Source organism: Desmodus rotundus, chromosome 8, assembly GCF_022682495.2.
Source record: "Desmodus rotundus isolate HL8 chromosome 8, HLdesRot8A.1, whole genome shotgun sequence".
In the NCBI taxonomy this organism is placed as follows: Eukaryota; Metazoa; Chordata; class Mammalia; order Chiroptera; family Phyllostomidae; genus Desmodus; species Desmodus rotundus.
In genome coordinates, this window is record NC_071394.1 from 54,741,419 (window position 1) to 54,768,586 (window position 27,168).

General features: G+C 37.4%; 1 protein-coding gene across 7 annotated transcripts in view; it reads right to left on the reverse strand.

The window, feature by feature from the left end:
• STAU2 (staufen double-stranded RNA binding protein 2) overlaps window positions 1-27,168 on the reverse strand; it is a 356,018-nt gene that overhangs the window by 302,386 nt on the left and 26,464 nt on the right. For 5 of the 7 annotated variants that reach the window (XM_045186116.2, XM_045186119.2, XM_045186115.2 and 2 more), the window contains one exon: window positions 7,067-7,197. The exons of the other annotated variants lie outside the window; for them this stretch is intronic. In XM_045186116.2, the coding sequence (XP_045042051.1) occupies window positions 7,067-7,180 (114 nt within the window). In that variant the 5' untranslated portion in view covers window positions 7,181-7,197. The remainder of the gene's footprint in view (window positions 1-7,066; window positions 7,198-27,168) is intronic. 7 annotated transcript variants of the gene reach the window in all.

Sequence of the window (27,168 nt, forward strand, 5' to 3'; positions counted from 1 at the left end):
GTCACAAATGGCATGTGGAAAACCAAAAGAATATTTTTTTAAAAGCTACTAGAACTGATATGTGAGTTTAACATGATTGCAAGATACTAGATCAGTATATAAAAACCAGTGTATAGCCCTGGCTGCTGTGGCTCAGTGGATTGAGTGCCGACCTGCGAATCAAAAGGTCACCAGTTCAATTCCTAGTCAGGGCACATCCCTGGGTTGTGGGCCAGGTCCCCAGCAGGGGGCACTGGAGAGGCAACCACACATTGATGTTTCTCTTCCTCTGTTTCTCCCTCCCTTCCCCTCTCTCTAAAAACAAATAAATAAAATCTTTTTTTAATCTGTATTTTTATAGACCAGAATGATTAATAGAAAAAATAGAAACTAAAATATAAAAAACAATACCACTTACAATAGCACCAAAAATATGAAATCCTTAGGATAAACTAAAAGATGTGAATCACCTATTCAACAAAAGCTACAAAACACTGTTGACAGAAATTAAAGAGTTAATAAATGACATGCACTTTGCTGGAGGGTTGGAAGAGCCCATTTTTCTAACATGTTAATTTTCACCAAATTGAGCTATAAATTCATGTCAATTCTATTCAAACTCCCAGCAGGGTATTTTACAGAATGGACAAGCTCACTCGAAAATTCATATGAAAATGCAAAGGATGAAAAACAGTCAAAGCAATTCTGAAAAAGGACAAAATTAGAGAGCTACTACTATGAGATTTCAAGAATTACAAAGATACAATAATCAAAACAGCATAGCATTTGCATAAAGATAGGAAAACTGATCAGCAGAAGAGAACAAAGTCCATAAATAAACAAACACATATATAGACAGCTGATTTTTGACAAAGGGGCAAAGGCAATGCAGTGGAAAAAGAATCATCTCTTCAACAACTGGACATATGCAGAGTTCGGGCCAGGATGGAGGCATAGGCAGAAACCCTTCACTCCCTCACACAACTAAAAGGAGAATAACAACCAATCTAAAATCAATAAACAACCAGAAGTGCCAGGAAATGAAACTGCATGGAACACCGACAAGCAAGGAATTAAAGAAACAGTCAACTAAAAAAAAAAAGAAAGAAAGAAACAGTCAACTAGACCAACCAGACTGGTAAGGTGGGTGGACAGAGAGAACCTGCGGTGAGGTGGCGGATCAGGGTGAGGCGGCAGGCTGCGTGGGACAGGGCTGGCTGAATGGGAAACTGAGACTCAGAACTGACTGTGGACTACAGCCAGGGTTGCCACAGTGCATGAAACTCCCAGTCTCACACAAGAGTTGTTTGGAAAGTGGGCTAGAGCCAAGCAGGAGAGCTGCACTGTCCCCTCTCTAGCCCCTCACCCACAGGCAGCACAGCACAGCAGGGAGGGCTGCCCTGCCCGAGCGAATACCTAAGGCCCTGGCCCCTTACAACTTAACAGGTGCACCAAGACAAAGAAATATGGCCCAAATGAAAGAAAGAGCAAAACTTCAGGAAGAGAGCTAAGCAAGTAGGAGATAGCCAACCTATCTGATGGAGAATTTAAAGCCCTGGTAATCTAAATGCTCACAGATCTGATTGAGCTTGGTCGAAAAATGAAAGATACCCAAAGTGAAATAAAGCAAAATATTCAGGGAACCAACAGTGACAGGAAGAAACCAGGACTCCAACCAACGATTTCGAACAAATGGAAGAAATAAACAACCAACTGGAACAGAATAAAGAAACAAGAATTTAAAAAAATGAAGAGAAGCTTAAGAACCTCTGGGACAACTTTACACATTCCAATATCCGAATTATAGGGGTGACAGAAGAAGAACAGCAGCAAGAACTTGAAAACTTATTTGAACAAAATATGAAAGGAAACTTCCCCAGTCTGGCGAAGGAAATAGACTTCCAGGAAGTCCAGGAAGCCCAGAGAGTCCCAAAGAAGTTGGATCCAAAGAAGAACACCAAGGCTCTACATCATCATTAACATTATCGTTAAGTTACCCAAGATTAAAGATAAAGAGAGAATCTTAAAAGCAGCAAGAGGAAAGGAGACAGTTACCTACAAAGGAGTATCCATAAGACTATCAGCTGATTTCTCAAAAGAAACCTTGCAGGCAAGAAGGAGCTGGAAAGAAGTATTTGAAGTTATGAAAGGCAAGGACCTACATTCAAGATTACTGTATCCAGCAAAGCTATCATTTAGAATAGAAGGGCAGATAAAGTGTTTCCCAGATAACATAAAGTTAAAGGAGTTCATCATCACCCAGCCCTTATTATATGAAATGTTAAAGGAACTTATCTAAGAAAAAGATGATAAAAAATATGAACAGTAAAATGACAACAAACTCACAACTATTAGCAAATGAACCTAAAAAAAAGAAAACCAATAAAAAGAAAAACTAAGCAAACAACTAGAACAGGAACAGAATCAGAGAAATGGACATCACATGGAGGGCTTTCAGTGGGGAGGGAGAGGGGAGGAATGGGGGGGAAGGTACAGGGAATAAGAAGCATAACTGGTAGGCATAAAATAGATGGGGAGAGGTCAAAAATGGTATAGGAAAAAGAGAATTCAAAGAACTTATATGTATGACCCATTGACATGAACTAAAGGGGAGGAATGCAGGTGGGAGGGGGTATGCAGGATGGAGGGGGGATAAAGAGGGAAAAATTGGGAAAACTATAATTGCATAATCAACAAAATATACTTTTAAAAAAACTGTAGGTGTGCAAAAAATAATAATAATAAACCTGTTCCATATCTAACATCACATACAAAAATTAACTGAAAATGGCCATTAGGCCTAAATGTTAAGAGCGAATGTCAAACTTAAAACTATAAAACATCTATAAGATAACATAAAAGAAAATCTTATGATCTTTGATGATGCCAAGATTTCATAGATACGACACCAAAAACACAATCTACATGAGAACAAATAGATGTCGAAATTCATCAAAATTATCAACTGTTCTTCAAAGACACTGTTATGAAAAGAAAAAGATGAAAAGGGAACCCTAGTGCACTGCTGGTGGGAATGCAGACTGGTGAGGCCACTGTGGAAAACAGTATGGAATTTCCTCAGAAAACTAAAAATGGAACTGCCCTTTGACCCAGCACTTCCGCTGCTGGGATTATACCCTAAGAACCCCGAAACACACATCCAAAAGAACCTATGCACCCCAATGTTCATAGCAGCACAATTTACAATAGCCAAGTACTGGAAGCAACCTAAGTGCCCATCACCAAATGAGTGGATCAAAAAATTATGGTACATTTACACAATGGAATTCTACACAGCAGAGAGAAAGAAGGAGCTTATACCCTTTGCAATGGCATGGATGGAACTGGAGAGCATTATGCTAAGTGAAATAAGCCAGACGGTGAGGGACAAATACCATATGATCTCACCTTTAACTGGAACATAATAAATAGAAGAAAAAAGGAAATAAAATATAAACAGAGACATTGAAGTTAAGAACAATCTAACAATGGTCAGGGGGGAGTGGGGAGGGGACAGTGAGGAGAGGGGATTACAGGAACTACTATAAAGGACACATGGACCAAATCAAGGGGGAGGGTGGAGGTGGGGGAGGGAGGGGAGTTCGGCTGGGGTAGGGTGGAGTGATGGGGAGAAAAGGCACACAACTGTAATTGAATAACAATAAAAAAAATTTTTTTTAAAAAGAAAAGGATAAGTTCTGATTGGTGTAGCTCAATGGGTTGGACATAGTCCCACACTGGTTAGATTCCCAGATACGGCACATGGCTGGGTTGCCAGCTAGGTCCTGGGTTGGAGGCATGCAAAAGGCAACTGATCGATGTTTCTCTCACACATGGATGTTTCTCTCCATCTTTTTCTCCCTCCCTTCCTCTCCCTATAAAAATAAATAAATAAAGTATTTAAAAAGAAAAGGCTCAGACTAAGAGGAAATATTTGCCAAGCATATCTAACAAAGAACTTGTATCCAGAATATACGAAGAGTGACATCAGAGATGATGGCAGAGGAGAAAGCTTCACTGCAGGAACAGTATCTGTCCTATGCACTACTCAAAACAGTGATAAAATTACCTAGGTACCTCCCTCATCAATGTAATTGCTAAGAATTTACAAGTCATTATGCCATTATACCACATGAGAACAGGTACTATATTTCTCATATTAAAATGAGAAAACAGAGACTCTAACTTAGCTGCTCAAGGCCACACAAGCTGGATGATGTAGGGCAAAGATCAAGCTTGGCAAATCCAGCAGGGATTAAAAATGAAAAGACTGCCTGGCTTCAAGGGCCCAGGTGGCAATGCCTCCCTCAGGGATTATCTATCCCAAAGGAAACCTTCAAGTGCCAGTATAGAACAGTATCCTTAACACTTAGCATGTATGCTGACAACTTCTTAAAACAGGGAAATAAAGAAAATACCCTTTTATGTTATTGTGAGGTCTCTTACTTATACCCTACATAATAATAGCCTTCTTTTGAGATTTGAGAAAATCAAAACAACAATCCATAGAAAAAATAAGAGAGCTGTGTTGAAGTACCTAAGAGATACAGCAATGTCACAATAACTTACATTGACATAAGGTACAATAAATTACTTTAGATTCCATTAAAATGTGAACAGAAAAACAAAAGGGAACAAGACAAGCATTAAAATAATTTTTTTTAACAGTCACATATTGAAAGCTGCCATTAAGTTGTTCAGATTCTGGAAGACTCAATGGAGGAAAGAAGAAAGCACATAAACTAAGCTAGTGCTCTACTTCCCAAAGACGAACATGGACCACAGTGAGTCTGTGTGGCCTGCTTTCACCACTACAAACCCAGCTCATCAGAAGGGGAAATTGATTACATAGAAGAAAGGGAAGGGAGGGGATGAAAAGTGGAGGAATGGCCTGGAATAAGTGAGAGAGGGTGGGATCTAGTACAGAAATAATGGGGTTGGCTACTCTACAGGTAGTTCATAGTAATTCAGAAGGGAAGGCCAAATTTAGGTTTAGGTTGGGATGCTGTCAGGACGGGCAAGAGAGCTAAAGGCACTTACAAGGCATATGGAATTTAAGCAGGACAAGGAACCAAGTGAGGACTGAGGGAAGTCAGAATGGTAAAAAGGTTGTAGAATCAATGGATTTGTGGCATGGGAGGACTAGCGAAGACAAACTACTAGAGGGGATGGACTAGAAAGTGTTAGGAGGTGTCAGAGATGAATGCTTGACATTAAAAAATCCTGGAGGTCTTGCCCTGGCTGATGTGGTTCAGTTGGTTAGAGCATTGTCCCATAACTGAAAGGTTGAGGGTTTGATTCCCAGTCAGGGCACATACTCTGGTTGCAGGTTCGATCCCCAGTAGGCGCATCTACAAGAAGGCAACCGATCAATATCTCTCCCTCTCTCTGGCAGTGAAAAAATGTTCTTAGGTGAGATTTTTTAAAAAGTCATGTTGGTCTTGCAGTTATTGGTAATGACAAGGTCAAGAATGTGACACAAGAATGGGTGGAAGACAAGATATCTGGAAATGTGCAAAAAAAGTGGTAGGCATGTTAGAAAAATCATCTATGTCGACAGTAAAGTCATCAAAAATTAAAACAGGACAACTGCTAGAGTGAAAGTGAGCCAGCAGAAATGTGATGGAATCACCCAGAGGTTAATGGCTACATGAGAGAATGGGGGATAGGGTTAGGGGGTACGGCAGTGAAGTTAATCTATTACAAAATTCAAAGTGGAGATGGGAGGGGGTCTCCAGGAAGAATACCTGGATTTGGCAATGAGGAACAACCGGGACATATACTAGAGGAACCTAAAATACAGAAAATAAATCTTAATTACCTCTAAAAATCTCTGTCTATGTTGGTCAACAGCAATGACCAACGTATATACCATTGCACAGGAACGGCACAGCTGAGAAAGCTCTAGGGTCCTGCTGGAGGCCCAGTGGAGGGATCAGAGAAGTTTCACAGAGGTTTGGAAAATGTGATATGTAAGATGGGTGTTTAAAAATGAGTAAGAGCAAAAGGACCTTCCTGGCAGAGAGACACTACTACACAGGCAAAGTCAAAGACATGTGAAAAAAACATGAAGCATTCTAAGAAATGCAAACAGGTCCACATGATTAAGGTCAGAAAGAGAATGAGTATGAAATGGGTATGAGTTAATGGGTGTGAAAGAGGAATTATGACTACGCAGGTAGACCGAGGCCATAACCTTTTTATCTGCATAAAATACATTATATACAAATTAAATTGTTGCCCAGAAATCCTTCATAAAAGCCTCTAAAAGAAAACAAAATTTATGGATTTTAATTTCATCTTATTTTCCTTCTTTAAAGGAGATGCTAGAAAACAATTAAATAATCCAATGGCTAGTTGCTTTACAAAGATTAACCAACTTTTACAGAATCTATTGCTTCCACATTTTATACAAAAATTGACAATCATTATTATAATCTCCAATATCCAAGATTTAAGAAATTTATGCACAACTAGATTTTTTAAAACAGATGAATTGAGCTCAAAAATAAATGCATTAGTTACAGATTTCTTTGTAACAAGTATATATATAAAGATATAAGTATAAGGCTATACGTAAATATAACTTGCCTCTCCATTTAAAAGAATAACATTGCAAATGAATGCATGGGTAATAATAATACCGGTTATAGAACTTTTATAAATAGTGAATCTTAGAATTAATGGAAAAGATGTCTCACTGGGTAACCACTGCTATACTTGCATTTTTACTGTAGCAGTTACAATTTAATGGAAAGAGCATTATACTTGGGAGCCAAAGAACAATCCAAAAGTTGGCATGGGCATTGATGAACTATTAAGCAAGTCACTTAACTTTTCTGTGCCTGAGTTTTTAATTTACAAAAAGAAAAAAATCCACATCTCATGTGATTTTGTGAAATACTGTAAACTATAATAAGCGACAAAATTGTCTAGTTACAAACTTCAAAATATTTTTCATATAGAAGTAAGAGTCTTCAGGCCATTGGCTGCCCCCTCCCCCAAAATGAAGCACAATTAAAATCTAAGATGATAAATCTGATAGACTTTCATAAGCATGTCTCACCACCTCTCTTCATAACCTTACCTTCGAATGAGCAGGCCCTCTTTCTTTCAGAAGTTTATACTGGGGTTGGACTCTATTGAAACGGGCTAACTCATTTACCAGACACATTGGAGTTTTCTCTTTGAGGTTTGCCATTTTATCTTGGAGAGAAGCTGTAAATAAAAAGGCTGTAAAGTTTTTGTCATTCTTGACTTTACAAAATGGAAGAAAAGCTAAATTTGACTCTTTTAGCTTGAAGTCAGATTGTAAATTTGGATTAAGTTATTTTCATAAATTTTATATTAAAAAAATCAAGCCATCAGAATGTCTTCCATTACATGCAACAGAAATATGTATCACATTTTAAATAACAAATCAAGGTAACTCTTCCCTAAGAACCCTAAATTGCTCTTTATACATGTATGATACAGCATGCTTAAAGATTTTTAAATAATGTGAGATTATAATTTCTATCTTGTAACTTCCCTTTCCTCTTAAAAAACTTTAGCATAAACACATAATTCTCCTAATTCTTATTTCTATAAAACTCATTTTCTCTCTTTTCTATCCTTTGATCTTATTTTTTATTCCTTCTCATTTTGAGGCAGCATATTAATTGAAAAGCTCTAGACTTGGGTATCAAGTCATAAATTTAAGTACTAGATCTTTCAATAAAGATCTATTATTTTATAATAACTTCTTTTCCTGTTTTTAAACAAAATTTTAAAAGTGTAAGTAGGAAGAATAATTTAACAAATGCCCATGTCCTTAGCATCCAGAACTGAAATTAACACTTTCCATATTTCCTCTGTCTTGTAAAAAAAAGTATTACCTTCCAGTTAAGTTCCCATTACCTATTCTAAAAACCACTTTTATATGAATTTAGAATATATCCCTCTGGGGTCTTTTAAATACATTTATATGCATGTATGCATATCCGTGAAAAAATACAGTCTTGATATATATGATTTTACAGTCACATAACTAGTAATATTAATAAATATATCACTTCCACTACTTTCTGCACTCTTAATGTTTCTGAGATTGTAACTTAAATAAATTCAGTACATTACTTTTAACTGCTGTATAATTTTCATTACAATATCATATCCATTTCTTAATCTACTCCCCTACTGACAGACATTTAGTTTGTTACGAATTCTTCACTCTCACAGGTAAAAACCTGCTGCCAAATGGCACCAAGAATGATTGTACCCAATTACCTTCCACAGCAGCATGAAAATTACCATTTACCTCAACCCTGAAAACACACAGTGTGGCTGAGCATTTTAATTTTTGATAATCTGATATTTGACAAATAGTATTCCACTACTGGTTTTTGTTTTCTCCACTATTTTAATTTGCATCCCCAGTTTACAAGTGAGGCTAATCAAACTCTCATGTTATTGATCATTTGAGTTTCCTCTTCTGGGAATTGCTTGTCCATCTTTCTACAGATTATTCTGTTGATTATATTTACCAATCTTCTTTGGACTGTGCTTTTCATGCCTTAAAAAAATCCATCTCTAAACCTGCAAGCTCTTAATGACTTTTACTTAAATTTACTAAGCCTTCTATTCTTTAGCTGTAAAATAAAGGTAATAAATCTATCTCACTTAGCTCACAGGCTGTTATGAAGTTAAGATTTTTAAATGAGTGGTATTCTAAATTCTACCACAATTATTACAGCTTCTGAAATTTTCCTAATACTATATTAAATTATTTTATCCTATGTTTTCCTTTGTCACATTTAGTGACACATTTAATTGCTTTTTAGTTTTTCATTCATGTCTCATGAGTCAGTGTGAGAACATGCAAGTAGATTACTTCCTACTTAATTAAACTGAGTTTTACTGTATGGAGAATACATTAAATGAATGGAAATAGCTGGTTTTAGAAAATTCATTTTCAAACATTCTATAGCAAGGTTTAATGTAGAAAATAGTATTCTTTTAGCTTTTTAATACTCTTTATAGGACCAATATTTTATACAATAACTTGATCACAATCATTATGATTAAGAAATTACTTCATAAGAAAACTACATAAATACCTAGTAGGGCATAAGTCAAAGGAAAGAGAAACTAAGCAACCAATTGCAGGACCAATACAGATGACAACTGATTGTATAATTAAACCATTCCAAGTGGCTTGCAAGCCAAAAAAAGAAAGAAAAAAAAAAACACTAGTTATCATTATTGTTTGGACAATACAACAAAGACAAGAGGAAGTCAAGATAATTTTGAGAAAACCTACATTTTACTTATTTTTTTGTGTATAATTCAAACAAACATTTTATAAATTGTACCAGAGTCAGTCATTCTATCAAGTACAAGGTGACCTGGGGCTACAATCTGCTTTGGTCCTTGCATAGCATGGCATTTAATACTCAGGTACAACAGATAACACGGCTAACTGAATATCAAAAAAAAGCGAAACAAAATATAAAACTTTGTTAAAAATGAGAAAAGATTAAGGTCTGGTAAGAATCAGTCAATTTTGCATAACAATGAAATAGCATTTATACTGTTACACAGTTTTTATAACTCAGCAATGCTGCATATTCATCTCTAATGATGGCAAAACTAGGAATATTGCAAGCATAATGTAACAATTTTACAGTACAAAACATGTTAATAGCATAGACTTTAAATATATTAAAGTGCTAACTAATAACATGATATTAAACTTATATTCGATTAATTTTGACTGCTTCATAAAAACAACATGAATTCAATAAAACATTTTATTGTGTGACTGAAGTTTTGGGGTGAAAGGTATGCAAAACACATGCAAGATCTCACTTTGATAAAGCTTTATAGTTAAAATCCAATTGTTTCAAGTCAGTAAATTTTAAAGTAGTCTTAGTTAAAATCATTTGTTTTAGAAAATGATTAAAACTTTAAATAGCTGTTCCTCTATTGAATCAGAAATCTTACTAGTATTAATCACTTGACAGAGCTCAGCGATAGAGCAATAACTCAAAAATAAAACCGAAATTTTGATAAAGCACCTACAAAATTACATATCAAACTTGTCCATAAAAATTGAGAGTTGCCCTGGCTGGTTTGGCTTAGTGGATTGAGCACTCGCCTGTGAACCAAAAGCTTGCCAGTTCAATTCCCATTTGGGGCACATGCCAGGGTTATGGGCCAGGTCCCCTAGCTGGGGGCATGCAAGAGGTGAGAGGTAACTGATCAATGTTTCTCTCGCATATCAATGTTTCTCTCCTTTCCGTTCTTCTTCTCTTCCCCTCTCTCTGAAAATAAAAATAAAATCTTTTTTTTTAAATGTTTTATCCCTGGCTAACGTGGCTCAGTGGATTGAGTGCCAGCCTGGGAACCAAAGAGTTGCTGGTTCGATTCTCCTGTAAGGGCACATGCCTGGGATGGGGGCCAGGTCCCCAACAGGGAGCGCACAAGAGGCAACCACACATTGATGTTTCTCTCCCTCTCCTTCTCCCTCCCTCCTCCTCTCTAAAAATAAATAAAATATTTTTAAATGTTTTTAAAAATTAAGATATATAAACTTAATTTATGTGTCACTGTTTAGAAAAGTCAACAGTTGAAAAAAATGAGAAATATACATACAGTTGCTAAGAATGTCCCAGTGAGTTATTGGGGATAGGCTTCAAGTCAATTTGGTGGCTGCAGTAGCAGACTACTACTCAGAAGTAAATAAAATTAATGATAGTGGAGTTCACAATATAAGATTTTGCTTTTGAGAGAGCAAATGCCACACAATGGTCAGCAGCCTGTTTGGGTATCTCTGCCACTTATTGAGATCTATGGGATCTTGAAAAAGTACTTAAATATTTCTTTCTTGGACAGTGAAACAGAAATAATAGTTATTTTTATATTACTGGTTGATGGTATAGGGTAAATGAGATGACATAAGACACTGTTAACAATGATAAGAATGTATTATTATTTTGAGTACAAATAATCTGTTAAAATACCATCATCAAATAGGAAAACAGTGCTATGGTTTTATAAACTTTTTTCATGGCTTTCTAAGCTATAATATTCTGAGTTAAAATATTCTGTTCAGATAAGCTAATTGACTCATACAAATATATTTGATATTCTGTATGAAACATGTGTTTGTTATTTTCCCACTGACTTATTATAAGTTTGGTTTTCCACTGAAATGTTCCCAAATGTGCTAAAAATTATATTAAGATCTCTCATATTTTATCTTTGTTGATATTAACTTTTTTTACATGTAACTTCCATAACTTTGATAAGTTACATTGGTAAAAGAGCCATTTATAATAACAATAATATCTGCACACACTCAACAAAATACAGATTTTGTTGATCAAAAAATGTATCTATTTTTTGAGACAGACTCTATTCACATATCTTTATAAAATGTCCTGTACGCTCTGGGACTTGAATCTCCAAACTATACCAAAATAATGTAGCTCACAGTTTTCAATAAACAAGAACAACCCATTCCAAAGGAGCTCACAGTCTAGTACAAGAAAAAACACAAACAATGAACCAACACATAAACTACAACATGGTAAGTGCCATAATAATGCTGTTATAGGAATGCAGTAGGTGAGGGGAGGATAAAAAGGTAGGTTTCAAGAGATGCTAATTAGATAGTTAAGGAAAGAAGGAATTCACCAAGTTAGCAAGGGAGGAAAGGAGAGTCCAGGCTTATCCAGAGCATGCAAGCAGGAGAAAGCAAATAAAACATACACATTCTGGCAAATGCAAGGAGGTCATTAGCAGACTACAGAATGCATAGGAGAAAGTAGCAAAAAAAATTTTGACCAAAATCCATCAAAACACCAAAAGTTTCCTAAGCCAGAACTGAGAGTAGCAATGTTTTTGAAGTAGTTCAGTTGCAGACAGAGCTGTTGCCAGAGAAATCACTGTCTACCTCACCTGCCAACAGAAGAATCTACTTCCATTCCAGGTTCCAAGAATGACCTGGACAGTTTCTACATCTCCTTGCCAGCTTCCCTCTCCCTATTCCCTGCTATTGGAGGGGACTCAACCTAATACCCAGGTAAAATAAAAAGAAAGAAAGCAGTCAAGAGAGCAAAGGAATTTACCTCCCAGGGGCTGTTGTCTTCTAGAATGAATGTGACTACCTGTCCATACCTATAGCTGAAACAAACCTTGTAACTTCAAATTAGACTATAACCTAAGGTTGTCCATGAAAAATCACTAACCAAGGATCAAACTGCTCTATTATAAACGCCTATCAATCTGGAAAAAATTTAAGTTCCTATCTCATATAAACACAAATATAAATTCCAGAAGTGTTAAAATGCAAAGTATAAAAAATATGACAAAAGCACAAGAAAACCTAGGTAAATATTCATCATAACCCTGTAACATAGAAGGCTCTTCTATAGATTGAGAAACCTAAATGACATAATGAGATAAACTGACAGATTAAACAACACAGAAACGTAAAACTTCTATACAGCAAAACTCATCAAAAATGATCTAAAAGAAGTCTACAAACTGGAGGAGAAATACAATATGGGAAGACAAACTGTTAACATCCATGAAATACAAGGATGATATAAATCAAAGTTTTTAAATCCAACAGAAAACAGGGCAAATGCATGCACAATCAACTCACAGTATAATTTATTAAGTAAACCCATCTATCAAAAAAACTTCAAATAAATGAAAATTTGAACTCCAGCGAAATATAATTTATCCCCTTAGACTGACAAAGATGAAAAATGATCATGTAAGTATTGGCAAGGGTGTGGGAAAATGGGCACAAATTCTATTGATGAACACAGAACAATGCAAAATTTTGGTGGGCAATCTGGCAATACTTATTAAAGTTTCAATTGTATCTATCTTTAAAACAGCAGTTCTACAACTAAGAGTCATACTACAGGAAGACTCACATCAGATCTATACATTACAATGTGCAACAGAAAGACTACAAGAGCAAAGAACTATAAACAAGCTGAATATTTATTCACCAATAATTGTTCGGTTAAAAAAACCACAAAGCACTGTGCAGCTCTGAAAAGAGAGTGAGGTGCAGGGCTTCCGTACTGACAAAGGACATTACAAATGTTGAATGAAAAACAGTTACAACAGCTTACTCTCTGATCTTATTTTTATTGTCTTTAAACCAAACATGTGCATGAATTAGAGATGTGGGACTGGTGAGGGGGGTTGTCACTTTCTACTTTTAAGTACTGCAATTTTTACTTTGTTACAATAAATATGTATAAGTTTTATAATTTAAAAATTATTTTACAAAACCATACCAAAAGTAGGGAATGGTTTATAGTGTAAAAGCCTTAGATTCTAACTGCTATTGAACTTTCTAAAGTCATTCTGGTGCCATCAATTTTCTCAAAGACAGAGGATGCTCGAAGACCTGATTCAAAGCAGGTCACAAGTCACTTACAAAAAGCCACAGGCATGTGAAGTAGAGCATAGGGAATACAGTCAATAATATTGTAATAACTCTGTATGGTGTCAGATTAGCTCTAGACTTATAGGGGGATTACTTTGTAAGTTATATAACTGTCTAATCACTATGTTGTACACATGAAACTATTATATTGTGTGTCAACTAACTGAAAACAAAGCAGGCCACAAGACTGCAAAAACAGCGTGGCCTTACGAGCATATGGTATAGTCAATCTTCTTACCTTTAGCCATTCTAACAAGTGCTTCTCATTATGGCTTTAATTTGCATTTTCCTAATGACTACTGACATCGACCACGTATTTTCATTTGTATGCTATCTATATACGTCAAATAGTTCTGGTTGGTTTTTACTTTTAAATTTGTTGTTGTCCTTCTTTTGGTTGTGCGAGGTGGCACACTGTGTCTACCTACGCCTGCATCTTGGCTGGAAGTTCTCTTCCCCATAGCACCTACGGCCCAAGTTGCCACTGTCGCAGCTCACCCACCAGCTCACGCGTACCTGTTCCACTTTGTACAGCCTTCATTTCGTGACCGAACTTGATCATTTTTGTGAGCATCCTGATTGCCAGTGTTTTGAACTCTGCATCTGATAGGTTGACTATCTCCTCATTGCTTCGTTCTTTTCCTAGAGTTTGATCTATTCTCTCATTTGAGCCATATTTCTTTCTCAGCACACCTATTACATTGTAAGCAGGAAGCCTTAGGTATTCGCCAGGGTGGGGCAACCCAGTTGGCAGTGTTGTAGTGTAGTATGTGGGGGAGGGGTCAGAAAGGGAACAATGCTGCTTGCTAGCTTGCTCTACTCTCACCCAACTTTCAGTCACTTCCCTTGCTTCCCACAAGCTGACTGTGCCCTTTCAGGTGCTGCTTCCTACGTGGCTGGGCTTGGGTATGTTCTAGGATGCCATGGGCCTGTTCTACAGGCTCTCCTGTGAGGCTGGGAGTTTCTCCAGCTGATGCAATTCTCCAAAACCCTGCAAAAGCCAGGGGTTTTGAGGCTTTATTTCCCCACGGTGGAACCCTGAGTATTGGGGTCTCTCTCATTCCTTAGTTGTTCCTCCCAGCTTATCAGTGTGCAAATGGGGGGAGCCCAGTCAGCCAGCCCATACCTCAACCACGTGGTCCGCCCCCTTGCCCTGCATCCTCTCTGCCCCCGGCCGCCCATATCCACCTGTCCTACTAGTCTGGATGAATGTTTCTTTAACTCCTTGGTTGTCAGAGTTCCATGCAGTTTGATTTTCTGAAAGTTCTGGTTGTTTTTTGTTTTTAAATTGGTTGTTATCCTTCTTTTGGGTGTGCAAGGAGGCAAAGTGTTTCCACCTACACCTCCATCTTGGGGGAAACACTATTTGAAGTTCTTCATATATTCTAAATACAACTAGTATTAATCGGGTACATGTTTGGAAAAGACTTACAGGATGTGGCGTCTCTTTTCACTCTCTCACCAGCACCTTTTGAAGAACATACTTTAGTTTTAATATCATCTAATTTATCAATTTATTCACATAAAGGTTGGACTTTGCTTTTTTTTTTCCTAAGAAATAATCAACTATTTAAAGTCTCAAAGATTTTATCCTAGGTTTTGTTCTAGAAGCTTTACAGTTTTAGGTAGTACACTTAGGTCTCTGAGCCATTTTTTTTTTTAACAAATGGTAGACTTTACTTTATCTCTTTATTTTCCTAATTAATCTTTATTGTATTTTTTTCCAGCACTATTTAGTCCCTTTATATCCTCCTACCCCCAGCAATCACCACATGGTTGTCCATATCCATGAGCCGGTTTTCCTTTTTGCTCAAACCCTCTACCCCAAAACTCCCCCACCCCACTAGGTGTCATGTGCTCTCCATCTATGAGTCTGTCTCTGTTTGGCTTGTTAATTCAGTTTGTTCAATAGATCCCACTTATGAGTGAAATCATATGGTCTTTGTCTTTCTCTGACTAGCTTATTTGACTTAGCATAATGTTCTCCAGTTCCATTCGTACTGTTGCAAAGGATAAAATTTTCTTTTTTACAGCCAAGTAGAATTCCATTGTGTAAACATCCCATAGTTGATTTTTCCACTCATCCACTGATGCACATTTGGGCTGCTTACATATCCTGGCAAGGGTAAATGACACTGAACTGAATATAGGGGTGTTCATGCTCTTTATGTTCTTAGGAATTAGTGTTTTGGGTTCCTTCGGATATAACCCCAGAAGTGGGATAGCTGGGTCATAAGTCAGATCCATTTTTAATTTCTTGAGGTAGCTCCATACTGCTTTCCATAGTGGCAGCACCAGTCTGCATTCAAACCAACAGTGCAAAAGTGTTCCCCTTTCTCCACATCCTTGCCATCCAGCAATTGTTTGTTGATTTATTGATGATAGCCATTCTGACAGGTGTGAGGTGATATCTCATTGTGGTTTTAACTGGCATTTCTCTGATCATTAGTGATACTGAACATCTTTTAGTATGTCTATTGTCCATCTGTATACCCTCTTTGGAGAAGTGTCTCTGTAGGTCCTTTGCCCATCTTTTAACTGGGTTGCTTATTTTTTTGGTGTTGAGTTGTGTAAGTACTTTATAAATCTTGGATATTAACCCCTTATTGGATGTATTGATGAATATATTCTCACATTCTGTGGGGTTTCTTTTTATTTTGTTGACAATTTCCTTTGTTGTGCAAACTTTTTACTTTGATGTAGTCCTATTTTTTTTCTTTTTTTTTTTTTGTTTCCCTTGCCTCGGGAGATATGTCAGATATAAAATTGTTATGAGCAATGTCCAACATTTTGCTGCCTGTTTTCTTCTATGATTTTTATAGTTTCTAGTCTGACATTTAAGCTTTCCATGTATTTTTAATTTATTCTTGTGTGTGGTATAAGAAGATGGTCTAGTTTCACTTTTTTGCACATATCTATCCAATTTTCCCAACACCATTTATTGAATAAACTATCTTTAGCCCATGTATGTGCTTCCTTCCTGTGTTGAATATTAATTGACTATAAAGGTGTGGGTTTATTTCTGGCATCTCTACTCTGTTCCATTGATCTATGTGTCTGTTTCTATGCCAGTGCCAGGCTGTTTTGATTACTATGGCCTTGTAGTATAGTTTCATATTAGGTAGCATGACTCCTCCAACTTTGTTCTCCTTTCTGAGGATCACTGTTGCTATGTAGGGCTTTTTTAGGCTTCCATAAAATTTTTGAAATATTTGTTCTAGTTCTGTGAAATACATCATTGAAATCTTGATAGGAATTGCACTGAATCTATAGATTACTTTGGGTAGTATGGATATTTTAATGATGTCAATTCTTCATATCCATGAACACGATACATGCTTCCACTTCTTTGTGTCTTTTTCTATTTCTTTCTTCAGTGTCTTACAATTTTCCGAGTACAAGTCTTTTACATCCTTCATTAGGTTTATTCCTATTTTATTCTTTTTATTTACTTTTAGAGAGAGAAGGAAGGGAGAACTAGGGGGAAAGAAACATCAATGTGCAAGAGATTCGGTTGCCTCTTGCACGCTCACAACTGAAAACCTGACCCACAATCTAGGCATGTGCCCTGACTGGGAATTGAACCGGTGACATCTCAGTTAGCAGATCAGCGCTCAATCCACTGAGACACATTGCCAGGGCCTATTTTATTCTTTTTGAAGCAATTGTGAATGGGATTGTTTAAATTTCCCTTACTGTTAGTTCATTACCGGCATATAAAAATGCAACTGATTTCTGGATATTAATTTTGTATCCTGCTACCTTGCTGAATTCATTTATCAGATCTAGTAGATTCTTGGTGGAATCTTTGGGGTTCTCTAAGTACAGTATCATATCATCTGCAAACAAAGACAGTTTTACTTCTTCCTTTCCAATTTGGATGTCTTTTTTTACTTCTTCTGGTCCGACTGCTGTGGCTAGGACTTCCAGTACTGTGTTGAATAAGAGAAGTAAAAATGGACATCCCTGTCTTGTTCACAATTGTAAGGAGAACACTTGTAGTTATTGCCCATTGAGTATGATGTTGGCAGCGCGTTTGTCATATATGGCCTTTACTCTTTAAGGTATGTTCCCACTATTCCGACTTTGCTGAGAGTTCTGATCATAAATGGGTACTGGATTTTATCAGAAGTTTTTTTCTGCATCTATTGATATGATCATGTGGTTTTTATCCTCCATTCTGTTTATGTGGTGAATCACATTTACTGATTTGCAAATGTTGTACCAACCTTGCATTCCCAGAATAAATCCCACCTGATCACGGTATATGACCTTTTTAATACACTACTCTATTTGATACACTACTGCTCATATTTTGTTGAGGATTTTGGTGTCTATATTCATCAGGGAAATAGGCCTATAATTTTCTTTCTCTGTAGTATCTTTACCTGGCTTTGGAATTAGGATAATGCTGGCCTTGTAAAATGAGTTTGGGAGCCTTCCCTCCTCTTGAATATTATGAAATAGTTTGAGAAGGAGAGATGTTAGTTCTTCTCAGAATGTCTGGCAAAATTCACCTATGAATCCATCTGCTCCAGAGCTTTTGTTTGTTGGGAGTTTTTTGATTACTGCTTCAATTTTATTAGGTGTAATCTGTCTATTCATATATCTGATTCTTCCTGACTTTTTTTGGAAAACTGTATAGTCCTAAGAATTTATCCATTTCATCCAGGTTGGCCAGTTTCTTGGCACATAATTGTTCCTAATATTTTCTTACAATACTTTGTATTTCTTTGTCGTCAGTCGTTATTTCTTCCCTTTCATTTGCTTTTATTTATTTGGGTCCACACCCTCCCCCTTTTTTCTTTTTGATGAGTCTGGTAAAGGTTTGTCAATCTGTTTATCTTTTCAAAGAACCAGCTCTTGGATTCATTCATCTTTTGTATCATTTTTTAGACTCTACTTCATTTATTTCAATGATCTTTTATTATTTCCTTCTCTCTACTCACTTTAGGCTTTGTTTGTTGTTCTTCTTCAAGTTCCTGTAAGCATGAAGTTAGATTGTTTGAGTTTTTTTCTTGTTTTCTGAGATATGACTGTAATGCTATGAATTTCCCTCTTAGGACAGCTTTCCTAGTGTCCCACAGGTTTTGGATTGTTGTGTCCTCATTTTCATTTCTTTCAAGGTACCTTTTGATTTCCTCCTTGATCTCATTGTTGACCCTTTCATTGTTTAATAATGTGTTATTTAGCTTCCATGTCTTTGCTTAATTTTCAGTGTTCCTCTTGTGATTGTTTTCTAGTTCCATAGCACTGTGGTCAGAGAATAGGCTTGGTATGATTTCAATATTGTTAAATTTATCAAGACTTGTTTTGTGTCCTAACATGTGGTCTACACTAGGAAACATTTCATGTGTACTTGAAAATATGTATATTCTGCTGCTTTGGGGTGAAATGCTCTGAACACATCAATTAAATCCATTTGAACTAGTGTGTCACATAAGGTTACTTGCTCCTTGTGGATGTTCTGCCTGGAAGATCTATCCATTGAAGTCAAAGGGTTGTTAAAATCCCCAAATATAACTCTATTTCTCTCCATCTCTCCCTTTACGTCCATCAAAATTTGCTTTACATATTTAGTGTTCCTATGTTGAGTGTGTAAATGTTTACTAGGGTTATATCCTCATGTTGGATTATTCCCTTTATCATTATGTAGTGTCCTTCATTGTCTCTTACTATAACCTTGGTTTTAAAGTCTATTTTGTCCAATCTAAGTACCTCTGCCCCAACTATTTTTTCCTTCCCATTCGCATGAAATATCTTTTTACAACCCTTACTTTTAGTCTGAGTGTATCTTTCGATCTGAGATGGGTCTCTTGGAGCCAGCATATATATGGGTCTTGTTATCTTACCCATTCAGCTATCCTATGTCTTTTGGTTGGAACATTTAAGCCATTAACATTTAAGGTGATTTTTGATAGATACGTATTTAGTGTCATTTTATTGTCAGACTACTTTTCTCTTTTTTTCCCCTTTCTTTTTTTCTTCTTCTTAAAACAAGCCGCTTAACATTTTTCAGTACTGGTTTGGTGTTAACAAACTCCTTCAGCTTTTTCTTGTCTGGGAAGTTCCTTATTTCTCCTTCAATTTTAAATGATAGCCTTGCTGGGTAACGTGGACTTCATTGTAGATCCATTCTTTTCATCACATCGAATATTTCACACCACTCCCTTCCGGCCTGAAATGTTTCTGTTGAGAAAATAGATGAAAGACAGTCTAATTGGTGCTTCCTGGTAGGTAACTACCTTCTTTTCTCTTGTTACTTTTAGGATTCTCTCCTTGTCTTTCAGCCTTGTCATTTTAATTATGATGTGTCCTGGTGTAAGCCTCTTTGGGTCCAACTTGTTTGGTACTCTCTGAACTTCCTGGACTAGTGTGCCTTTTTCCTTCACTGGATTAGGGAAGTTTTTAGTCATTATTTCTTCAAATAGGTTTTCTATCCCTTGCTTGTGCTCTACTCCTTCTGGTATTCTAATGATGCGGAGGTTGTTACACTTCATGTTGTCCAAAATACTTCTTAAGCTCTCCTCATTTTAATTCTTTTTTCCTTTGCTGCTTGGCCTGGGTGTTTTTTCCTACCTTGTCTTCCAAAACACTGATTCTATCCTCTCCTACATCTAACCTACTGTTTATTCCTTCCAGTATATTATTTATTTCAGATATTGCATTTTTATTTCTGACTGGTCATTTATAAAATGGTTTCCATAGCTTTTTCATGTTGTTGAGTATCCTTAAAATCATTACTCTAAACTATCTGATAAATTGCTTGACTCAATTTCTCTAGCTCTTTTGGAAAATTTACTTGCTCTTTCATTTTGGGTCTGTTTGTTTTCCCATTGTGGCCACTTTGTATTTTCTGCCCTAGTTGTTAAACTAATCAACTGTTAAAAAAGATCACTTGTTAACCTAATCAAACTGCAATCAACAGCCTGGCTTAAGCACCACAGGGTGGGGTAGAGTAATTCCTGTAGGCAGGTCTATTGCTTCCCCTCAGGTTGATGCAACTTGGAGAGTAGTGCTCTGCCAAAGAGTTATGGCTCCTGCAATATGGGGAATGACCCAGCACAGGGATCATGGCAGCCTTTCCTTCAGTTTTCTCCTTAGAGCCACCAACCCCACTCTCCTCTAGTGTCTCTAGTCCACTCTGCCCTCTCTTTGCTGGAGCCCAAGGTGAGTGGCTGCAAACAAAATTTTGTGTTTTGGCCCTTTAAGAGGATCTCTGTGACTTCAGCCATCTCTCCCTGGCAGACAGAACTCCTGCAGCTTTTCACAGCTGGATGTTATCTGAGTTCCTTTCCGCTTCTGATGCTGTAGGCTGGGGAGCCCAGTTGGGGTATAGACCCCACAATTCTCAGGGAGAATGCCCCAGCTACTGAAATGTACCTCTAACACTTCAGCTGCCACCTGGGGGTGCCCAGCCAGCCCCCTCATGTCTCCTCTGCACTCCCTACCAGTCACATTGTGGGAGAGTGGTTTCTTCTATCTGTCCATGGCTTCTCTCCAGCTAGTGTTCAGTTGGTTATTCTGGATGATTTCTCTACAATTTAGTTGTAATTCCAGATTGGTCCTGGCAGGAGGTTATTGTTGCCTCCACTTATCCTTCCACCATCTTGGATCCAACTGAGCCATTCTGAATTAATTCTTGTATATAGTTCATGGTATGGAATCAATTTTATTTTCTGTGTATTTAGAGCCAACGTTCAAGCACAATTTGTTGAAAATTCCATGTTTTGTTTCTATTGTATTGCTTTTTTGGCTTGGTCAAAATCAGGTATCAATATATAAGTGGGTTTATTTCTGGACTACATACCTGTTTCATTAACCTATTCATCTTTTTTATGACAACCAGTTTTTACTGTAATATGATAATAATTCTTGAAATTAGGTAGTGTTGCTCACCACCTCCCACATCACTGTTCTTTTTAATTGTTTTGTGGCTATTCTAAATTTGTGCATTTCAACATGAATTTTATTTTAGGCAAAAATGCCTCCAAGGATTAGAATAAAATTTTTGTAATTAATTTGGTAAATATCAACATTTTAACAAAACTAAGTCTCCCCACCAATGTACAGGATATACAGTCTATTCTCATTATTGAAATAACAATATCTCAAACTTACTAGTAATAGTCATGTTCTATAATATCACTGCAAATAGTGTACTAGCAAATACTGAACTATTGCTTCTAGAGGAAATACAGGTTCAGGTTCCTGCAAACTTCTGATCATAACATTTTGACAGTTAATCCACACATAACCTTGTTTACTGTGTGTTTCTAGTTAAGGACACCTTACTTATGTTGTTGGTTTATTAACATTGAACTCACAGCCAACCAGCACAACACAGCACTTTAAACAGCTGAATCACTGACAAAAAGTGCAAAAATACAAAACATGCAGCACTAAATAGGCCAAGAAAAGGACACTTAGAGCATGAGAGCTGAAACAAGAGAGCAGAGTGTCAATCGTGTTCACCTCCAGTTCACACTGTACTCATTAAACTTTTTACCACTCTGGTTGTGTTAGTGAATGACAGCAAAAACACTGCAAGTATTGATTTGGGGCTTACAAATAAATTTTAGCAAATGACCAATTCACAAATATAAAATCTGTGAATAATGACTCAACTGTTTTCTTCAATTTATTCAGGCACACTTACTTTCTCAGAAATACTTTATAGTTCTCAATTTTCTTTAACATATATTGTTAAATTTGTTTCATTTATCCACAAGTTATTTTTGTACATTGATCTTCACTCACTACCCTCATTCATTAGTTCTCATAAGATTCCATCATATCCTCTACATGAATGATAAGGTTATCTGTGAATAAAGACAGTTTTCTTCCTTGAATTCCAATCTCAATATCATTAATTTCCCATGCAGTAACTAAAATATCCAGGATAATTTTTAAAAGGATTGTAGTGTTTAGATCATTTATATTTCATATAATTATCAAAACTATTAGGCTTAAATGTACTTGATTTTTTTGTGGAATATAAGGCATAGTTTTATTTAATTTATAAAAATGTGTAAGAATTTTTTCATCAAGGAAAAAAAAAGCCAGGGCCTGGACAAGCCAAGCACTTACAAACCTGAGACATTATCTAACACTGTCCACCCCTCTGACTACTCAAACACCACAGAGACCCTCCCATTCATACATAATTAAACACCACTCAAAAACAATAACATCATGCTTAATCCTAACAGGATCGACAGCCCTCCTGAAATGAGGGTATACCTTCTCTCCAAAAATGAGATCCACAAAGTCCCATCAGTCACTAACATCACTCTGGATGTTAGATTCTCTTCTCGTTCCACCTCTAGTCCTAGAGATCACAGACATAACTCAATATACAGTAATATAGATGAAAATATCAATGTAACCATCACCAGCATTCCTTATATGCAATATACACACATAAATAACAAGCAGGGAAGAAAAATACTCATAGCTGCTAAGCCCTCATTTCTGTAATTGATTCCAAAGCCACTGCTGATATTTATAATTTCTTTTTTCTACTAGCTATACTATGTTCTTTGCACCTTCAGTCAGGACCTCATGGTTGAAGTATTTTACTGGTGAAATGACTCAGAAGTGGGCTGCTGTACTCTCCCATTAATCTTTTACTATTGGGTGTCGAAGTACAACAGGGCACCCAGAGAATATTCTAGTTCCCACAGATAGTCTTCCACGCCACCACTGTAGCAGCAACCCAATTTACCCTTGGTGACCAGGACCAAACACGCCAGCCAGGAGAGGCACCTACTTCTCTGCCTGTATTCACAATGGTATAAGGAGCTCAAAATGGCTGCATGGCAGTCTCAGCTTCTAAGTCAACCAGTGTATTCCCTAATAGAAGCATCCCTTCCTTGAGGACTTAATCTCTAGCTATCAAAGTCCAGAGTTTCAGGGGTGGAAAGCAACATTTTTGTGAATGGGTTATTCTATATAATAGTGAAAGCTGTCCCTCCCATTTCCATATCAGGATTGCTGGGTCCATGTTCTTTTTCTTTGTTATTATTATTGACACTATTACAGATGTCCCCCATTTTACCCCTTTTCCTCCCTCGACCAACACCCACCTCTGGCATACACTGCATTGTTGTCTGTGTCCGTGGGCTTTGAATATATGCATATACATTCTTTAGCTAATTTCTTCCAGTCCCTTTCAACACCCTCCACTCTGAGATCTATCAGTCTATTCCATGTGTCCATGCCTCTACTTTTGTTTTGTTTGTCAGTTTATTTTGTTCATTAGATTCTACAACATGAGTGAGAGCATATGGTATTTCTCTTTCTCTAACTGGCTTCATTCGCTTAGCCTAATATTCTCCAGGTCCATTCATGCTGTCACAAAAGGTAAGAGTTCCTTATCTTTTACATAGAATTCCACTGTGTAGCCCCATTGGTACTTCTGGCCAAGATGGACATACAGGTAGAACACTTTGCCTATTCACTCAACCATAAGAAGGATACCAAACAATCTAAAAACAAAAACAACCAGAACTGTGAGAAAATCGAACTATATGAAAGTCTGACAGCCAAGGATTTAAAAAACAAACATTCATCCAGACAGGTGGGAGGGGTAGAGAGGAAGCAGTGTAGCATGGCAAGAATGCAGCAGGAGCAGCCAAAGGAACAGCTGGTCCCACAATCACAGGCAGTGGATAAAAACCAGGAGGGACAACGGGAAAGTAAGCAACCCCAGCTCCAAGACAGACCATGCAGCCGAGGGTTCCAGTGCTGGGAAAGAGAGCCTCATAACCTCTCACTGTAAAAACCAGTGAGGTTTTGGGCAATGGGAGAAACTGCCAGTTTCTCAGGAGAGTCCATCTAAAGGGCTACCAGTGTCCTGGAAAGTACGCAAACCCACCCACTCTCAGAATCAACACCAGCACAGCTGCTAAAGGGTGCCAGTCACTTAGGGGAAGTGGGGGAAGTGACTGAAAATGGGTAGTGAGCCAAGCGTCATTGTTCCCTCTCTGATGCCTGCCTCACATACAGTGCCACAAAGTGGTGTAGTAGATTGCACCACCTTGGCAAATACCGAAGGCTCTACCCCTTTCAACAAAACAGATACACCAACATGGGCAGTCAAAGCAGCTCTACCTCATACACAGAAACACAGGGAGGCTGCCATATGGAGGAGACAAAGAAATATGGCCCAAATGAAAGACCAGATCAAAACTCCAGAAAAAGAACGAAGCAACACAGAGACAGCTAACTGATCAGAAAGAGTTTTCAAAAAACTGGTGATCAGGATGCTGAGAAATGATTGAGTATGGCCACAAATTAAGGAAGAAATGAAGGCTATACAAAATGCAAATAAAAAATATATATGGTGAACCAACAGTGAAAGGAAGGCAGCTGGGAATCAAGTCGATGATTTGGAACAAAAGGAAGAAATAACCATTCACCAGGAACAGAAAGAAGAAACAAGAATTCAAAAAAATGAGGAGAGGCTTAGAAATCTCTGGGACAACTTTAAACATTCCAATATCCGAATTATAGGGGTGCCAAAAGGAGAAGAGGAAGAGCAAGAAACTGAAAACTTATTTGAAAAAATAATGAAGGAAAACTTCCCTAATCTGGCAAAGAAAATAGACTTCCAGAAAGTCCAGGAAGCCTGGAGTCCCAAAGAAGTTGAGCCCAAGGAAGCACACCCCAAGGCACATCATAATTACATTGCCCAAGTATAAAGATAAGGAGAGAATCTTAAAAGCAGCAAAAGCTGAGAGTTACCTACAAAGGAGTTCCCATAAGACTATCAGCTGATTTCTCAAAACAAACCTTACAGGAAAGAAGGGGCTGGAAAGAAGTATTCAAAGAGATGAAGGGCAAGGACCTACATTCAAGATTACTCTATCCAGCAAAGCCATCATTTAGAATGGAAGGGCAGATAAAGTGTTTCACAAACAAATGCAGAGGTAAAGGAGTTCATCATCACCAAGCCATTATTACACAAAATGTTAAAGGGAATTATGTAAGAAAAAGAATATCAAAACTATGAACAGTAAAATTACAATAAACTCATAATTATTAACAACTGAACCTAAAAACACCAACAAAAACAAACTAAGCAAACTAGAACAGGAATAGATTCACAGAAGTAGAGATCACATGGAGGGTTATCCACAGGGTGGGGGAGAGAGGAGATGGGGGAAATGGTACAGGGAATAAGCAAAATTGATACCTACAGAATAGACAGGAGGAGGTTAAGAATAGTATAGGAGTAAATAAATAAAATAAAATCTTTAAGAAAAAGGAATAGTATGGGAAATGAAGCCAAAGTACTTATATGTATGATCCATGGACATGAACTAAGGGGTGGGGGGTTGCTGGAGGGAATGGAGGAACCTGGTGGAGAGGGGCAAAGGCGGAAAAAAATGGGACAACTGTAATAGCACAATCAATAAAATACATTTAATAAAAAAAAAGAATTTCATTGTGTAAGTGTCCCATCACAACCATCATCAAAACAAAACGAAATATGGGAACATATTTGCCAGTACTACATCTAATAAGGGGTTAATTTCCAAAATATAAAAAGAACTTTTTTTATTGTTGTTCAAGTACAATTGTTTCCATTTTCACTCCACCCTGCGCCCCTGCCCCACCCATCCCTGCCTTCCACCCTTGAACCCACCCTCTTTGGCTTTGTCCATGTGTCCTTCATACATGTTCCTTAATGCCCTCCCCTCTACTATCCCCTAATATCCCTCTCTCTCCTCCTCTCTGGTTACTGTCAATAAAGAACTTATACGTCTTAAAACCAGGAGACAAACAATCCAATTAAAAACTAGGCAAAGAACCTGAATAGACATTTCTCCAAAGAGCACATACAGGTGGCCAAAAAACATAAGAAAAAATGCTCAACATCACTAATCATCAGAGAGAGGCAAATTAAAATGAGATATCACCTCACACCAGCCAGAATAGCTACCATCAATAAATCAACAAACAAGTGCTGGCAAGGATGTAGAAAAAAGGGAACCCTAGTACACTGTTGGTGGGAATGTAGAGTGATGCAGCTACTATGGAAAACAGTATGGAGCTTCCTCAAAAAAATTAAAAATAGAACTGCCTTTTTAAAAAATTGTTGACACTATTACAAATACCCCTCATCCCCCTCCCCCACTTTGGATCCATGTTTTCTGCATGGGGGAGAAAGAGTACTGTGGTTGGAACAAAGTATATACTGCATCCTGTAGACAGCACCCCAACATTACGTGTCTCCCAGCTGGCCCAGTAAGGGAGTCTTCAATAGGCCACTTCAATGTTCTGTTAAGTCCAGCTGCTTCTAGATAGTAGACTACATGGTAAGACCAGAAAATTCTGTAGGTATAATCACAGTGCTTCTTTTTTTGTTGTTGTAATATCAACTCTTTGGTCAGAAGGAATGTTGTGTGGAATACCAAGACTGGAACCACAGTGTCCATGCATGTGTGGTCAAGGAAGGCAAACCCATATATAGAATATACAAATTGCTGCTCCCTCCATGTAACCAACCTGCCCCTAGGTAGCTAGTTCCAATGGGGAACGGTGCCATATCAGGAATTATATGCCAGCTGGCCCCTCAGCAGTGGTTTTAACTAAATCAGTCTTGATGAGAGGAAGTCCACATTGCTGTGTCCACTTATAACCTCTAGGTTGATTATCATGGCCATTTTGTTCATAAGACTGTTGAGCAAGGAAGAATAGGGTTGCTGGGGAAAGGAAATGACTGA